Source organism: Pseudonaja textilis, chromosome 15, assembly GCF_049901715.1.
Source record: "Pseudonaja textilis isolate UNSWEBS1 chromosome 15, rPseTex1.2, whole genome shotgun sequence".
NCBI classification, from domain to species: domain Eukaryota; kingdom Metazoa; phylum Chordata; class Lepidosauria; order Squamata; family Elapidae; genus Pseudonaja; species Pseudonaja textilis.
The window spans coordinates 3,480,409-3,498,228 of NC_142004.1; the positions used below are offsets into that span (position 1 = coordinate 3,480,409).

The following is a 17,820-nucleotide window of genomic DNA, read 5'->3' on the forward strand; positions in this document are numbered from 1 at the left end:
ACATGGCCACCGTTTCTTGGCAGGGAAGAAGCTCCCCGCTTTTGCAAGCTGGCTAACTAGACACCCCTCGAGTCCCACAAATCGGTGCCTCCCCCGCCAAAAAAAGCCAGCCGGACAGAAGGAAAAGAGGCCTCTCTTAATAACCAGCCAGGCTCGACTTTCTCCAGTGTTGTGGTGGTGGTGTTTTTTTAAAAAAAATATCTGGGATTATTTAAAAAAAAAAACCACATTTTGGCTGAAAGGATGCAAAGCAGCCGGGCAGCAAAAGGCCAACCTTGGACAGCGCCAGTGAGCATCTTGGGTTGGCATGCCAGGGGGGGACCGGTGGCATCCCACCCCTAAGGTTAACCTTGAGAGGAGCAGCCTTGCAGCTGCCTGCTGGCGCTCGCTGCTCCGCCGCTAAGGTCAGGAGGAACCTCCACCAAATCTCTCTTGCCTTCCGGCTTGCTCGGCCCTCTCCCCAAAGGGTTGGGTGGCTCCACTGCAGTCCCTCCCAAAATCCACCCCCACCCCACCCCGCTTCTCCGTTCCCAGCCGGGCACCTTTTGGCCGGCTTCGCGGGCGCCGGGCTTTAATTGCAAGGAACTGCAAGGAGGCGGAAAGGATGGAAGGGAAGAGAAGTTTCGGCTCGCAAGGGATGCGAGAGGGAGCTTCCCCGGATAGGGGGCTGCACACCTGGCTCTCTGCTTCTCCCAGCCTGCCTGCCTTTAGATCCCCCTGGAAGGAGTCGCCGGGACCGCCGTGCAGCAAATCCACTGGCTCTCCTCTCCCGGCTTCTCCGGGGAACGGATTTCCAAGTTGCTCCCTGCCAGAAGCTGGGTGGACGTGGGGTGTGCTGCTCCCGCCGCCGCCGCCGCCGCCGCCGTTACCATGGCTCCATGTAGAGCTCTCAAAGCTGAACCGCTGCCGAGGCGGAGAGGGGAGGGCAGCGAAGGAGGCCAGCCAGCCGGCATGGCATTAGGAGCGCTCCTGCAGTGCAGGCTGCCGGCTCGCCACTCTGTGCATGCTCCGAGGGTTAACCCTCCTCTGCCCGGGCGCCAGGCGGGGAAGCATCACAGGACAGGGACACGGAAGGATGAGTCACCGGCTGGGGCTTGCCAGGCGGCCAGAGCCTTTGTAGAGGAGGGAGGTTTGGGGGGGTTGTTGTGGTTGTTAACCCTTTGCGGTCCAGGCGCTTTGAAGATAGTGCAGGGAGGGAAGGAAAGGGAGGGAGGGAGGGAGAGAGGGAAAGAGGAGAGGAGAGAGAGGGGAGGGAAAGGAAGAAGGAAGGTACAGAGAGAGAGGGAAGAAGGAAGGGAGGGAGAAAGAGGGGGTGGAAAAGGGAAGAGAAAGGAGGGAGGGAAGGAAAGAAGGAACAGAGAGGGAGGGGAGGGAAGAGGAAGGAAAAGGGAAGAGAAGGGAAGAAGAAAGAGAGGAAAGGAGGAAGGAAGGGGAAGGAAGGGAGGGAGGGAGGGAGGGAGGAAGGAAGGAAGGAAGGAGGAAGGAAGGAAGGAAGGAAGGAAGGAAGGAAGGAAGGAAGGAAGGAAGGAAGGAAGGAAGGAAGGGAGAGGGAAGAAGGAGAGGGAAAGGAAGGGAAGGAAGGGAGGGAGAGAGGGGAAGGAGAGAAGGGGAAGGGAAGGAAACGAAAGGAAGGGAAGGGAGAACAGAAGGAAGAAGGAAAAGAAAGGGAAGGGAAGGAAAAAGGGAAGGGAAGGGAAGGGAAGGGAAGGGAAGGGAAGGGAAGGAAAGGAAAGGAAAGGAAAGGAAAGGAAAGGAAAGGAAAGGAAAGGAAAGGAAAGGAAAGGAAGTTGCGTGGGTTACAATAGTAATTCATTTATAGTTTATTCTCACAATTTGTAGTAGGGGGAGACAGGGGATGAAAATTACGGTTTTCGTGATTTATAGAGATTTACATCCATGAACTACATTTTCTCATTTTTATATACAGTAGGAAGAGGCTTTAGCAGAAACTTCGTTAACCAGTAATGCTGGAAACAGCCTCTCCTTCTGAATCGAAGGAACGCAACAAATAACCCCTGTATAAGGTAATACATATCAAAGGATCCGGAACAGAAAAATGCAAATTTATCCTTCCAGGCGTAAATCTTTCATTAAACAGTGGTCAGAGTGAACCCCACCTAAAGACAGAATCAGCTTGAAATGGATCAGCGAAATGCCAAGTTTTGTTTTAAATCAATCGCCGTTTTGCCCCAACTTTGTGGAAGGCCGTCTTAATCGGGGCAAATTCCTTCTTCATTGCCTCTCTGAGCCAATGGCATTTAGAGACCTCAGTTTGAGACCCGAGCAGCCTGCAATGGGCGAGCTCCTGTTTCTCGCTCCAACGCCTGCCCACCTAGCAGCTCCAAAGCATGCAACTGCCAGTAGATAAATAGGTTGTGGTGGCCTGTCGGCCGCTGGCCCCTCCCACAGCCAAATCAGACGAGGAGAAGGAGGTGTGGGAGTCAGGGTCAGCATCCAAGCAACCTGGGAGCTCCAAGGGGGAAGGGGGAATGGAGCTGTCAGAAAGAGGCGAAGCCTGGGCCATCCGTCAGCCCTCTGATGGAGAGTCAACAGCCCCCAGGTCTGGAGGTGGCTGATGAGGAAGAGGAGGAACAGCTGGGCCCAGTGCCTGACGCATGGATGCCCAGAAGGCAGAGGAGAGGAGAGCAGTGGAAATCTATGAGCCGGACCTTGGGACGGAAGAGCCACCGCTGCTAGCGAAGCCCCACCCTAGCTCTGGGAATAAAAGTCAGGGGGCGGAGATGAATAGATGTGGCAGACAACTATTCATCTCCTTGCCGGACAGATTTGTTAGCCTGCGGTGAGAGAGAAACTTTTGTGCCGGGGCTGCCGGCACTCCTCTTAAAGTTAACTCCTCTTTGAGTTAACTTCAGGGGGTTTGGGAAACTGGGTCAGAACCTAAGTACCACTCCTGTGGGAAGGTAACAGCACTCTGTGGGTCTTTGGTGTATAGCCAGGCTGGACAAATAACCACGGAAATTGTCTTCGGACAATGCTGGCTCCTTTGGCCAAAAAAACAGAGAGGCGCACCCATGCCCTAGAGTCACACTCGAGGGATAGACAAACCTTTACCTCCAAGCCAAAGGAGGTTTGTCCCAGCTTCGACACAAATGCTTTGAAACCATGTTCCTGGACCACCCGACCCCACAGATCAAGGGCTTGCATAACAGGCGTGGGCTGTCACTCACCGTTACAGATGGCATTCCAGTCGACATTGGCAAAGAACGGGTGGCAGCACAGGCCTTTGTAGTCCAATCGTTCTTTCAGCCCACACAGTAAACTCTGCAGCAGGTCGAGACATTCGTGGCTAACCTTGACGTCCTCCGGGAATTTTAGGAACCTCTACATTTGAAACGGAAAAAAAAATAAAAATAAAAATCTCACTTGATGGGTAAGAGAGGAAAAATTCTCAAAGCTTGCCAAATTCAAAGCAAATAAAAATAGTCCAAAAAAGCACCCTCTCTTTCTTCAGAATAGAATAGAATAAAATGGAGAAAAGAGAAGGAAGAAAGGAGAAAAGGAGAATAGAATAGAATAGGAATAGGAATAGAGAAGGGAAGGGAAGGGAAGGGAAGGGAAGGGAAGAAATTAGGAAAGTTTAGAAAAAAATAGATTAGATTAGATTAGAACAGAACAACGGAGTTGGAACGGACCTTGGAGGTCTTGTAGTCCAACCCCCTGCCTGGGCAGGAAACCCTGACGCACAGATGCACAGAAGGCAGAGGAGAGGAGGGCAGTGGAAATCTATGGGCCGGACCTTGGGACGGAAGAGTCACCGCTGCTAGAGAAGCCCCACCCTAGCTCTGGGGATAAAAGTCAGGGGGCGGAGATGAATAGATGTGGCAGACAACTATTCATCTCCTTGCCGGACAGATGGACTTGTTAGCCTGCAGTCAGAAACTTTTGCGCCGGGCCAGCTGGCTCTCCTAATAAAGGAACCTTTTGAGTTAACTTTAGAGGGTTTGTCCTGTTTGGAGAGCTGGGTCAGAACACTTAAGAGACGCTCCGTTGTTACCTGAAAATTCATGATGTTGTTGGACGTTTTAGTTGAGGTCCCTTCAGCAAACGGCGATTTCCTGTAGATCATTTCATAAGCAACCACCCCTAGAGACCACCAGTCACATTCTGGTCCATAGGAAGCTTTGCTGTTGTTCAAAGCACTGAGGACTTCCGGGGCCATGTAGTCAGGAGGGCCAGGGGGCACCTTGGCATCCACCTTAGGACAGAAGGGATCCCCGATCATTTCATATTGCTCCCGAGAGCTGGAGTGAACAGGCTAAGACCACATGCGTTTGTATATGCTCACCATAATGTGACCATAATTAAAGCACCATAATGTGCTCACCATAATTAAACACCTTACTCACCGGAGGAACTAAGGAGAAGTTAATATAAAGCCTTAGTAAGGCCACACCTAGAGTCCTGCATTCAGTTTTGGTCACCACACTATAAAAAGATGTTGAGACTCTAGAAAGAGGGCAGAGAAGAGCAACCAGGATGATGAGGGGACTGGAGGCTAAAACATACGAAGAACTGGTTGCTGGAACTGGGCCTGGCTAGTCTAGGGAAGAGAAGGACCAGGGGAGACAGGAGAGCAGCCTTCCAATATTTGAGGGGCTACCACAGAGAGGAAGGACTCAAGCTATTTTCCAAGGCACACAAAGGCCAGACAAGGAATAATGGATGGAAACTGAACAAGGAGAGATTCAACTTAGAAATAAGGAGGAATTTTCTGACACTGAGAACAATCAATCCGTGGAACAGAAGTTGCCTTTGGAAGTTGTGGGAGCTTCATCACTGGAGACTTTCAAGAAGAGCCTGGACTGCCATCTGTCAGAAACAGTGTAGGGTTTCCCGCTTGGGTGGGGGGTTGGACTAGATGACCTACAAGGTCCCTTCCAACTCTTGTTAATCTGTTAATCCCCAGATCGTTCTAAATAAAGGTAATCCCCAATGTATTTTTACAATGACTACGATGATGATCTATCACTGCTGTGGGTACACTGAGAGCTTCTGCACCAGAGACAAATTCCTTGTGTGTCCAATCCCAATAAAGAATTGTGTGGCCAATAAAGAATTCTAAATTCTTATGATCATGAACGAGAGCAGAATATTAGTTGTTTCGACATTCCCACGAATAGGGCTACAGCCCGGTAAGTGTGGGCTACGACCCACAGATTGGGGGGCCTTGACCTAAACAGTACTCCCCGTGAATTAACCATCGTGAAAGGTTATGCCTATAGCCTGGGTAAATATTAAGGCTGTGCAATGCTTTGCATTCAGAGGGCAAATGTGCAGCGAACCAGATCTCGTCTTCCAATTCTGACGCACTGCAGAGCCTAAGGGAATTCTCTCTGCCGGCTGCAAAAAAAAATATAAAAGAAGCCATTCCTGGGTTGGCAGATCATGGTAAACTGGGGCTAAAGGTCTAGGAGACGTTGCTTGAAGGCCCTAAGAAGTTGCATCAGAATACATTTTTCAGAGTAAAAAAAAAGGATTGCACCTGTAAAGGGATTTGGTATTAACTAATCCACTTAGTTTCAATTAGCTTTAAATTAAATTGATATCTATCTCTATCTAACAATCTCTATCAATCTTTCTATATCTCTATCGATATCTATCTCTGTAAATATATGTGTAGATACATATCTATATTTATCTATCTATCTATCTATCTATCTATCTATCTATCTATCTATCTATCTATCTATCTATCTCTATCAATCCCTATCTATCTCTATCAATCCCTATCATTCTATCTATATCTATCTCTGTAATATGTATATAAATATCTATATATTTATCTATCTATATCTATCAATCCCTTTCAATCTCTCTCTATCAATCTCTATCAACATCTTTCTATCTATATCTATCTCTGTAAATATATATGTATATAAATATCTTTATATTTATCTATCTATATCTATCAATCCCTATCTCTCTATATCTCTATCAATCTCTATCAATTATCTATCTATCTATCTATCTATCTATCTATCTATCTATCTATCTATCTCTATCTCTGTAAGTATATATGCATATAAATATCTTTATATTTATGTATGTATGTATGTATGCAAGCTTGCTTGCTTGCAAAGTTATCATTTTAAGAACCTCCCAAGTTTCTTTGGAACACAGTTTAAAAACTCATTTTCTCTTCCATCTTATATTTGGTGTTAGTTAAAGTTTAAACAAAATCCCAGCTGGCTGAAAAAATGCAAAGGAGGCCAAGTAGTTTTTTAATTATAATTTTGCATTGTTTAAAAAAAATTACTCGAGGTCAGTAGACAAGGAAAACTACGGCTTTTAGCCAGGACTCATTTAATGTGTAAAATTCTACCCATTCAATTTTTTTAATCAAGAGGCTTTTCTTACCACAATAAGAGACAAGCAGTTCTAAGCATAATCAAACCCACCATTATTTATCGGCCATAACCTCAGCTTCTTCAATTACTCATGTGTTGTTTTTCCTCCAAAATTAGAATGCACATGGTTAAACTCAAAAAGACCAGGACATAGCTACCCATGATCGGTGTCACCCAGATGTTCCCTTAGGAAGAAGCAGGATAATTGAAAAAAACAAATACCAAAAAAACAAAAATACTAATAAGAGAAAGGAAGAGTAAAGGAGACTCATTTGTACTGCATTGAACCAAGAAATTCCCAACCTATATATGTCGGATACTAAGTAGAGCCAGATATTTCTCTCTCTGAGCACAATGAGAATATATCTGCTGAAAATAAAACTCCGTATTGGCAACAGGAGGGCATCCGGCCAGTAAACACTCTGTTCCATTCAGTTGCCCAAAAGTGATAAAGGGGTCATTAAAAGAAGAAGATATGTCGGATGCTACCCGACTATAACTTTAAGATGTGATGGAGTGCAATAAAGAGGTGGATCCCCAGGAGGGAGGGGGTTGGCATCCTAAGACACAACTCAAATATCGGGTGTGAGAGAAAGAGGGTGAAGACAGTTCCTCCTCAAGAGTTCCCAGAATATATTGTAGATGCAGATGGCAGTCCTCCACCTGGCAAGGTTTTGTCTGTTGGTGTGATGCAGTAAAGAAAAAACACCCCTCAGCTTGAAGGAATCACCACGTGTCATTCTTGGGAGCCTGACACGTGGTGACTGAGGAATCCTGGGAGTTGAAGTCCACACGTGGTGGCTGAAGAATTCTGGGAGCTGAAATCCACACACAATGTGATGGAATTTATTAAGGAGGTGGATCCGCAAGAGAGAAGATTCCAGAGGAGGAAGAGGCAACTCAGCCTGGATATTGTGTGTGAGAAAGGGGGTGAAGACCGTCCCTCCTCAATCTGGCAAGTTTTTTTATCTGTAAGAATGAAACCCTAAGGAGCTTGGAAGAATCACTATGTGACATTCTTGGTTTTAGGCCTGACAAACGTTCTGTAATCCTTGACAATGCTGGTTGAGTAGCAAGGGGCTGTGGCTCAGCATCGTGTTAGAGTCACTGCACAAACAATACAGGGTTTGACCATAGCCATGGCTTAATCAGAGCATCAGGCAGACGCTTATTTCAAGAATTTGGCTTTCAGGCCAATTTAATTTGGCCCCCATTGCTTTTCCGAGATCGTCACCTGTCATCTGTGTAACTCTGTGATACAACTGCAGTGGAGGGCACTATCCAAGATGAAATGTCCATCTTTAATTTCCCCATTTCAAAAAAAAAAAATGTTTATTACCGTTTTATCCACCGTCATTTTGGCAGCAGACCCAAAATCCACCAACTTGACGTGTCCTGTTCTGTCAAGCAGGATATCCTCTGGCTTAACGTCTCTACAAGGCATAAAGAGGGTGAAGCAGGAATCAATAAAACCCTCTTTCTGAAATTAAAATGGCTTGTCCCATCGCGCCGCTGAAAACCATTACAAGGATAAGTAATTAAAAGAAAAAAGAAAAAGAGGCTTTCCGATCTTCAGAAGAATTTTCTACTACATTTTATCAGAAGCAAGCTGGGTTCGTACAACTGTAACCATACTGAAAACTTAGCTCCATGTGAAAACGAAGTCAGAAGTATTTATACCCTCCACAGAATTGTTCAACCCCACCCCAAAGCTAAAAATTGCAAAAATGGCTCAAAAGGAACCATATCATCCTCAATAACTTTTTGCATTGTTCGTATGCCTTACTCAAACTTTATTCTACAATCTGGGTCTTAAAAAAATGAAGGAATGTGTTATTCTTTTATTTATTTTATATCCCGCCTTGATTATTTTTTACAAATAACTCAAGGCGGTGAACGTATCTAATACTCCTTCTTCCTCCTGCTTTACCCATTACAACAACCCTGTGAGGTGGGTTGGGCTGAGAGAAAGGGACTGGTGGTCCAAGTGCACTCAGTAAGCTTTCATGCCTAAAGCGGGACTAGAACTCCCAGACTCCTGGTGATTGGCCCAGTCACCAACTGGCTTTCATGCCTAAGGTGGGACTAGAACTCAGTCTCCTGGTGATTGGCCCAAAGTCACCAGCTGGCTTTCGTGCATAAGATGGAACTAGAACTCCCAAACTCCTGGTGATTGGTCCAGTCACCATCTGGCTTTCATGCATAAGGTGGGACTGGAATTCACAGTCTCCTGGTAGATTAAAGTCACTCAAGTGCTTTAATGCCTAAGGCAAGACTATAACTCACAGACTCCCACTTTCTAGCCTGGTGCCCTAACCCTTAGTCCAAACTGCCTCTCTTATGCTTGGTTAGGTATGTTGAACTGAAAAACTCACCGATGGACATAACCCATTTGATGGACGCTGTGAATGGCCAGAACTAATTCTGCTAGATAAAACTCTACAGTGCTTTCATCCAGTTGATCCTCGTATCTGTTTAAGAATGAGAGTAGATCGCCTCCCGGCTCGTAATCCATAACCTTCACGTCGTTTTGGAAGCAATCAGGCACCCATGCAGAGGGAAGTAAAATTTGTGAAATAATTGTATTAAAGTCGATGCAGTCCCTTGAAAATTAAAATGTTCGTGTTTGCCTGCAGTTAAAGATCAATAAATATCTCTACTTTTTGAAGAACGTTTGTAAACAAAGAGAAGAGTTCAAGTCACAAATGCCCCAGGAAGATTCTCCATCATCCAGGTCATGGTTCTCCCAAATGTGCTATTTTTTTCAGGAGGCAACTGGACTTTATTTTCCTTGGAAGACGTTTTGCTTCTCATCCAAGGAACTTCTTCAGCTAAGACTGGATGGTGGGGAAGGGAAGGATTTATATTCCTTGCAGACACAGCTGGTCATTTGATTCCTTTTAGAGGGTCGTTGAGGCCACTTGGAACTTGCTCTGTCCTTAGGGTCACCTGAGTGATGCAAATGATTCCTAGTCTTCAATTATTGGACGCAGATAAACCTCCAAGTGGCCTCAACAACCCTCCAAAAGGATGCAAATGACCAGCTGTCTTTAAGGAGTATAAATCCTTTCATTCCCCATCATCCAGTCAGAGGCTGAAGAAGCTTCTTGAATGAGAAGCAAAACTACTTCAGAGAAAAACCAGAAAGTCATTTAACTGCCTCACTTTAGCAATAGAAATGTTACGCTCAATTTATGGTTGTAAGTCAAGGACTAACTCTATATGATAATCCATAACCTTAACATACATACATATATAAACAACACACACACACATACTATTTGACTCAACACCAGTGAAAGCCAAACTAATTACTTTGTGGCTCGGCGTGTTCGAACACAACCGGGCGCAATCGATTCGATATCCATCACAGTTGAGGAAAATGTGGGTCCATCACAATCACAGTTCTAGCTTTTAACATGGATAAAAAAATTGTGTGTTTTTTACATTGGAAAGGCCTTGAAAAACACCCTTTCGGCGCCTCCGTAGGTGAAAAATTCCGCACTCCCAGTAAAAACACAAAACTCGAAGTTTTGATTCCGCCTGAAAGGATCCTTTGCAGGATTTTTTTTTTCTCCCCTCCAGAACCGGTCATTTCATCTATGATGGCGCTAAACGAAGGGAACTGCATTGCATAATTTTTATTTGCTCTTTGTTCTTTGCTTTTCCCTCCCTGTTTAAGGTTGCAACCTCTGTAAGAAAGGGAGGAATATGCACACAAATACACTGTTTTTATGCTTTTGAGGCAGTCTTGGCTCTTAAGCGAACAACAGCTGGACAAGTCCCTGCGGTTTCCTTGGCAACATTTTCGGAAATGGTTTGCCCCTTGCCTGTTTCCTCCCCCGCGGAGGGAGAGAGAGAGAGACTGGCCTAAAGTCACCCAGCTGGCTTTGTGCTTTAAGGCAGGACTAGAACTCACAGCCGCCTGGTTTCCGGCCTTAACAACTATATCACCCTTCCTGAAGTAGGTAGATGGAGAAGTTGGTGCTGATACATATACGCCTCTATTTTCCCTTCAAACACACTTAAAAAGTTTTTTTTCCACTCATTACAAGTAGTCCTTGAGTGGTGGAGTTCTCGCCTCACAGTTAGGAGGCTGTGAGTTCGATCCTCGGTAGACGCAGGTATTTCTCTCCCTGGGGACAATGAGAATATATCTGCTGGAAAAAAAACTCCGTACTGGCGACAGGAACAGCATCTGGCCATTAAAACACCCAGCTCCATTCAGTTGCCCAGACTCCTCCCTGCAAGGGATTATGGGGCAATGTCATGCCCCTGGTGGAGACTGACTTGGAGGGAGAGGAGGAACAGGGAGTGGGAGTGTGGCTCCAGAGGTGGTGGAGGAGGCTGGGGAAGGGCAGAGGCCGGCTGAGCAGTCAGAGGAGGACCCAGGCCCATCCCCTATCCATCCTAGGGCACGCAGGGAGGAGAGGATCTGGGTAAAACGTGGTCTCCTCGGGAGGAGAGGGCCTTGATCCTCTTCATAGGCTGCAGGTATGAGATCTGCATAAGAGTTTGGACCTGTGTGCCAGCAAACGCTGGAGACGAATTAGTGTTTCATTCCTAGAGGAGGTTTATCTTGGTTGGCGTTCTTCCAACGGACTATACCTGGTTATCTTCCTGAAGTTTGTAATTACTTATCCTGGTCTGTCGTGGAACTTTATTCAGTCCGGTTTGTTTTTGGTTTTTGCTTCATTATCTACTCTTTGAATTTGAACCCTATGTTTCTTTCGTTTGGAATGTTATTTTGAAAATAGTTTTAATCTTCAACGGTGAACAATTAAACAGTGAAGCCAAGCTGAAGGCATTAAAGGACCTTTATTTACGTTTTGGTTTTTGTTATATTTTTGATAACACTCCAGGTCATCACAAGCTATTAAAAGATGATGACAGCTGCAGGTAGTTCTTGACTTACAACAGTTCATTTAGTGACCGAAGTATCGACCACCCTAAAAACAGGGATTTATGACCGTTTTTCACACGGACAATTGCTGCGGCACCTTGTGCTTTTAAAGCTCTGTTTAACTCAATGCTATCACTGAGTAATGTGCTGCACATATTTTATTACCAACGTGGGCCTGAGAGATTTTAAACAGCCCCTTGTTTTGAAAAACTAGCATGTAAAAAGATTTAAAGATGGACATATTTGAAATAGGCGGACTAGCTACCCTTCACGCTCCGTAAATTCTCCCCTTCAGTTTAATATCTATCCTAATTTCCCACTAAAAACTGCTCTGAAGGCAGCAGCTCAGCCCGGTCTAACATGCCAACTAACATGCCTTGACCCCACAAAGCCACAATGAGATTGTAAACTTACCAAGTAGAGATTCTTTTCATCCTGGAACGCATAGTGAAGACGTGGAATCCAAGGACTGGCATTCTGTGATAGAATATTTCTCTCTTCCTCAAAGAATACCTTTTTAAAAAGGAGGGAGGGTTTTTTTTTTTAGAACAAAACCCTTAAACTCACGAAGGGACGGTGGGGAAACATGGATATAACTTTTGAATTTTGGAGTTGCATAAAAAAAAAAAAACAATCGTGCAGATCACAAGCTAGAGATTGCTCAGGGCTCATAATCCATTTAAGGAGCTCGCAATTTCCCAACTTAATAAAAACAAAGTTTCTATGTAAAGAGGTAAACATTTCAAAGTTGGCTACTAACTGAATTGAATTCTTTATTGTCATTGTACGTGTATATACACAGTATACATACAACGAAATTCACACAACACCCAGAAACCAGACTTAACATGCACACACACACACACACACATGACAATCTCCAAACGCCTCTCCACCCTACTAACATGGCTAAATATACACTTCTCGGTCCTAACGAAGGTTTTGTCCCTTTATGGAAGGGTTAGGAACATCAGGACACATAACACAAATATGGCGAGGTTTGGGCTGCAATGATACAACGCAACTGTCAGGATTCCGGCAGTTACCCCCAATTAAATCATGAGTGTCGAGCCGAACTTCCAAAACTTCAAAAGGATTTATTGGGAGTTAACATGTCGGCACTGCCTGGATGTAGCCGACTCTGAGGCACATCATTCATTGTCACCCTTGACCCTGGTTTTTCCCTCCACCCCCTGGGTGTATCATAATTCATATTCTCCAATGGGACATCTCCATAGCCAGGAGTCATCAATCATGCTCTCCAGTTAGATTTTTTTGCGGCAGAAACTTCAGTCACCTAGTTACTATCTTTGAAAACATTTATGAAATGCACTTTCGGTTTGCAAGCTGCTGCACTGCTCCCCCCTCCTCCCTTTCTGTTGGCAACTCTTAAAAAGACCATAGAAATATTTCATGAATTGACAGCAACTTTTGCCGGACTGTTGCAGCCGATTCTCCCTTCTGTCCTGGAAGGACAGAACAGAACATTTCGTATCAAGCCTGTCTGTATTTCTGACAGGTCCCCCCGGGGAGACGCCAAGGACTGGAATTGCAAATTTCCTGCAACTGCTATTCGACCTCCGTGGTTAGAAAATTCTCACACTGAACAGGGGCGTACCTGCTCTTTGGCCAACAGGGCCTCCTTGCTCATCACCTTCATGGCGTAAATGTCACCAGTTGCCTTTTCTTTCACCACCTGGACTTCGGCGAAACGGCCGCATCCTACCAGATTCCGGATTTCAAAGTCTTTCGGGCTGGGTTGGAGTTCCCGGAACGACGTGATTGAATCTGAATCTGCGGAAGATCGGGAAGGCAGGAGAGGAAAGGAGCAAGGAAAGGCAGCTTTAAGGTGTGGGTCAACTCATAAAAATATGTCTATGGCCGTTTTAGAGTTGCCAACAGAAAGGGAAGGGGGAAGGGGCTTTGAAAGAGCAGTGCGGCAGCTTGGAAATCGAAAGCACATTCCACAAATTCCAGTCTCCTGGGATCGTGTGATCCCCTTTTGCAACCTTCTGACCAGGGAAGTCCAAGGGGGTGGGGGCAGCCAGATTTGCTTAACTGCGTCGCTAACTTAACCAGCTGCAGCAATCCGCTTTACAACTATAGCAGGGAAGGTCACAAAATGGGGTGACGTCACTTCAGAACCGTCTTGCTTAGTGACAGAAATTTGGGGCTCTGTGGTGGTGGCAAGTCAAGAATTGCCTGTATGGGCCAGGCCAAACCACGCTGTCAGGATTCCAGCAATTGCTCTAATGAAGCGATTCTTGAGCCAAACTTCAAAGGATTCATTAGAGGCGACATGCTGGCCCTGCCCTGTAAGAAGCCAACTCTGGCCTACGTCATTTACAGTCCCCTATGACCCTGTTTTCCCCCTCCCCCCAGGGTGGTGTCATAAATCATATTCTCCAATTGAGCACCTTCACAGGCTGCGTATCAATCGCGTTCTCTGATTAAATATCTTCGTGGGCAAAAGCTCTGGTAGCTTAGCTACAATCTTTTAAAGAGAAGAGTCAGAATGTACTTTCGCTTCCAAACTGCTGCACGGCTCTTCCAGATTTCCTTCCTCTCCCCCCCGCCCTTTTTTTAATGGCAACTACCAAAACAGGCATAGGAATATTTTATGAGTTGACACACACACACACGAGTAGATGGTTATTAGGCTGGCTTGGAAAGCGAAGGCCACTAGAATTTCATGCGGAAAAATTGCGTTTAGAAGCTCTAGGTGACGGGTGTTGGCAACCCGTGGCTCTGGAGCCGTATGCGGCTCTTTGGGCCCTCTTCTGTGGCTCCCTGTTGGCTGGCTCCGCCCCTTCGCCCTCCCCTCCCAGTCACTCCTCACCTGGCCTGAGAATGTAAAACACAAAAAACAGAAATGTGTGTGTGTGTGTGTGTGAGAGAGAGAGAGAGAGAGAGGGAGAGAGACCCATTTCCCACAGAAAACACTGGGACCCACAAAACCTGGGTAGGCATGGCCGGGGTGCGTGTCATGTGACTGGGTGGGAGTGACGTTGAGTAGGCCACGCCCACCCAGGTTTTGTGGCTCCCGGTGTTTTCTTTTCCGTGGGAAATGGGTCCCCAATGGCTCTTTTGAGTGTTTAAGGTTGCCAGCCCCTGGTTCTAGGAGGAAGTGAACAAGGCATACGCTTTTTAAAGAAATCGCCTGCGTGTTTGGCTTTCATCAGCAGAGAACGGCTGCCTTCCTCATACAGCACCAGAAGGGAGTCCAGAATGCCTTCTCTTGAGAACGGAGACATCTGCTGTTGTGCCAGAGATGGGAACTTCCCCTGAAAACAAAGGCAGCTCTTAGTGAAACAAGAGCAGAACCGTCGTATTTATATACAATTCGTAAACCGTCCTGTTTTAGGAATGTGTTATGCAGTACCCAGGGCTGTTGGAGGGGTACAATAATGACCCATTTCTCCTTCACATTTACAGGTTAGTTTCATTTACTTTATTATAGTCACTGCACCTCGTACAACTAAATTAATGACTATCTTCAGTGTACATTGTGGCTATGAAAATAAATACAAACACCCATCCTTTACATTCTATACATTGAATTGAACACCGCATTAATATTGCACTATGCAGGAGAATTCAATAGAGCTACTGCCCTGGGATAGAAGCTGCTTTTCAGCCTATTTGTCCTTGTTTTTATTATTATCCTGTACAAGCTGCCAGATGGTAATAATTCAAAAAAAAGGGTGCCCAAGATGAGATGGATCTTTGAGGATGTTTTGAACTTTCTTAAGGCAGCGGGAGCTATAAGGCTCTTCCAGAGAGGGGAGAGGGCAACCAGTGATCCTCTGGGCAACGACCTTAACCTTCTGGAGTGACATCCTATCTGCCCCTGTGCAATTGGCAAACCATACAGAGGTGCAGTAAGTTAAGATACTCAAACAGAACAGTTTGAATAGGAAACAAATTCACAAGCAAAGTTACCTGAAGAAGCAGGTTAAGTCGAGAAGCGCGGCTGGCAATAGAGTCCATTGTGCCCAGTTCTGCCGGATGGGGTGTTGCATATTTAAATTTTAGCATCGCGAGCAGCAAAAAAAAACCCAGCCCCACTGAGGTAGAAGCTGTAGTACAAAATCTCTATTAGAAAAATTAAAAAAAGAGAGGAAAATATAAGATCTTCGGCACTTTTTAGTTCTGAAAATCGCATTATATCCTGCCATTAATCATTTTAAAAGCAGTTTGGTCTAGTAGTTAGGCACCAAGGTAGAGACCAGGTGAGTTCCACCTTAGGCATGGAAGTGGCTAAGTGACTTTGAGCCAGTCATTCTCAGGCACCCCACAGCCTGGCTGTTGTTATTGTGGGGGAAAACAGTGGAGGAAGGACTACTGTATGCGTTTGCCTTGGGTTATTTATAAAAATAAATAATAAAGGCAGATTAAAAAAAGAAACACGCTAAAAAGCAACTTAGCTGGCAGAGACTGAAAATAGAGAGTTCATAAACACTATTGTTTGAGTAATAGGCAAGAACTCCAAGGAATCTTATGATTGAATATATCAGCTTATAATCGCTCCTCTTAGGCCCATAAGGCAACCAGCAATCCAATGGTAATGCACAACCGCTTAAAGACAAATGACAAAATGACAACTAATTTTCTTCCCAGTCCAAAGAGCTCAGATGAAGAAAGACATCCCTCGGTTCTTCAGGATGAGGGTGTCAGGGATGCGTGCAATTCTTGCTTCCACGGTTTGACAATCAGAAGGGGACATAAAAGTTATTAAACGCTGACTTTAAACCGCAAATGGGTTTCCTGGCCCCCATTCTTTTTTTCCCTTGGTCGGACAGATCAGCCATTAGCAAGATGTCAGAGGGAGGGAAGGGAATGATTATTTGGAGGCAGCTGTTAGCAACGCTGGGAGAGTCATTGTGATGAGAATCAACCTTCCCAGTTTTCTCCCTGCTGGGATGGAGATACTGCTTTTCTTTGCCCAAGAGAGATGGGGAGGTTATGGGCTTCCTGCCCCATCCAAAAATAAATTAGAATAGAACAGAACAGAACAGAATATTGGAATGAAGAATGGAATGGAATGGAATGGAATAGAATAGAATGAAGGAAAGAAGGAGAATGGAGTGGAATGGAATAGAATAAAGAATAATAGAAAGAATAGAATATTGGAATGAAAAAGAATAGAATAGAATGGAATGGAATGGAATGGAATGGAATAGAATAGAATAGAATAGAATAGAATAGAATAGAATAGAATAGAATAGAATGAAAGAAGGAGAATGGAATAGAATAAAGAATAATAGAAAGAATAGAATATTGGAATGAAAAAGAATAGAATAGAATAGAATAGAATAGAATAGAATAGAATAGAATAGAATAGAACAAAATAGAATGGGAGTTGAAAGGGACCTTGGAGGTCTTCTAGCCCAACCCCCTGCCTAGGCAGGAAACCCTATCCCATTTCAGACAAATGGTTGTCCAATCTCTTCTTAAAAAGCTCCCGTATTGGACTTCTGGAGGCAAGCCACTGCACTGATGCATCCTTGAATGCGTTGTCAGAGTCTCCCAACTATCATTTCTGCAAACTGGAAATTATAAAAGATACAGGTAGCCTTTGACTTACGCCCACAATTAAGTCCAACATTTCTGTTACTAAGCAAAACAGTTAAGTCAGCTTTGCCCCATTTTACAGCTTTTGCCCGTGTTAAGGGATTCCTCAGTTGTTAAGTGAATCACATGGACATTAAGTGAATCTTGCTCCCTCCCCCTCGAGCTGTTTGTCAAAAGACTGGGAAAGGGGCCACAGGTGACACATATGACAATGCAACTGTCATAAATACACACCGTGCCCAATTCTGATCCCATGACCATGCGGTCACTGCAACGGTTTTAAGTGTGAGAAAATGGTGGAAAGGCTTTTCTTTCAATATTGTTATAACTTCAAACGGTCGCTAACTGAATTTAAGTTGTAAGTCAAGGATTATCTGTACGAGAGGGAGGATGTGACCAAACAAAGCAAGGAAGTGACTTGCTTGACGATATTTATAACCCGTTCCAAACCCAGCCTCTCCTGGGCAAGATACAAGAGCAAAACGAATAGTAAAATAATCCAAAACAAACATGATATAAAAGCAAACAAATGTAGAGTTAGAGTTAGTTAGTTAGAATTAGAGTTAATAGTTTGAGTCATAGGAGAATGAAGGAAAGGAAAAAAAATAGGAACAAAAAGAAAGTATAGAATGAAGAAGGGAACAGAAACAAGAAGTAGAAAATTAAGGGGAAGAACAGAAACAAGAAGAAAATAGAGAAGAGAGAAAAGAGAAGGGAAGGGAAGAGAGAAGTCTTCATGGGCAAGTGTGATTGGACAGACAAGGAATTTGTCTCCAGTGCACAAGTGCTCAGTGCACACACTTACAACAGCAAAGTCAAAGATTTTAGAATAGAATAGAACTGGAAGGGACCTTGGAGGTCTTCTAGTCCAGCCCCCTGCTCTAGCAGGAGAACCTATACCTTTCATCATAAATCCTAATGCAGTATGAATCTATAATGCAAAGCTAGGAGCAAAAAATATCAGTTTTTCCCCCC

At 44.8% G+C, this 17,820-nt stretch overlaps 1 protein-coding gene across 22 annotated transcripts in view; it reads right to left on the reverse strand.

The window, feature by feature from the left end:
* Nucleotides 1–17,820, reverse strand: part of CIT (citron rho-interacting serine/threonine kinase) — a 93,279-nt gene that overhangs the window by 74,837 nt on the left and 622 nt on the right. For 10 of the 22 annotated variants that reach the window (XM_087913189.1, XM_087913186.1, XM_087913188.1 and 7 more), the window contains exons 2-9: nt 15,214–15,366; nt 14,414–14,555; nt 12,890–13,065; nt 11,686–11,784; nt 8,744–8,886; nt 7,708–7,801; nt 4,016–4,216; nt 3,189–3,342 (exon numbers count right to left, since the gene is read on the reverse strand). In XM_087913189.1, the coding sequence (XP_087769315.1) occupies nt 3,189–3,342; nt 4,016–4,216; nt 7,708–7,801; nt 8,744–8,886; nt 11,686–11,784; nt 12,890–13,065; nt 14,414–14,555; nt 15,214–15,309 (1,105 nt within the window). In that variant the 5' untranslated portion in view covers nt 15,310–15,366. Of the gene's footprint in view, nt 1–542; nt 1,090–3,188; nt 3,343–4,015; nt 4,217–7,707; nt 7,802–8,743; nt 8,887–11,685; nt 11,785–12,889; nt 13,066–14,413; nt 14,556–15,213; nt 15,367–17,820 lie in introns of those variants that run through there. The other 12 variants (XM_087913202.1, XM_087913201.1, XM_087913200.1 and 9 more) reach the window with 4 other exon arrangements.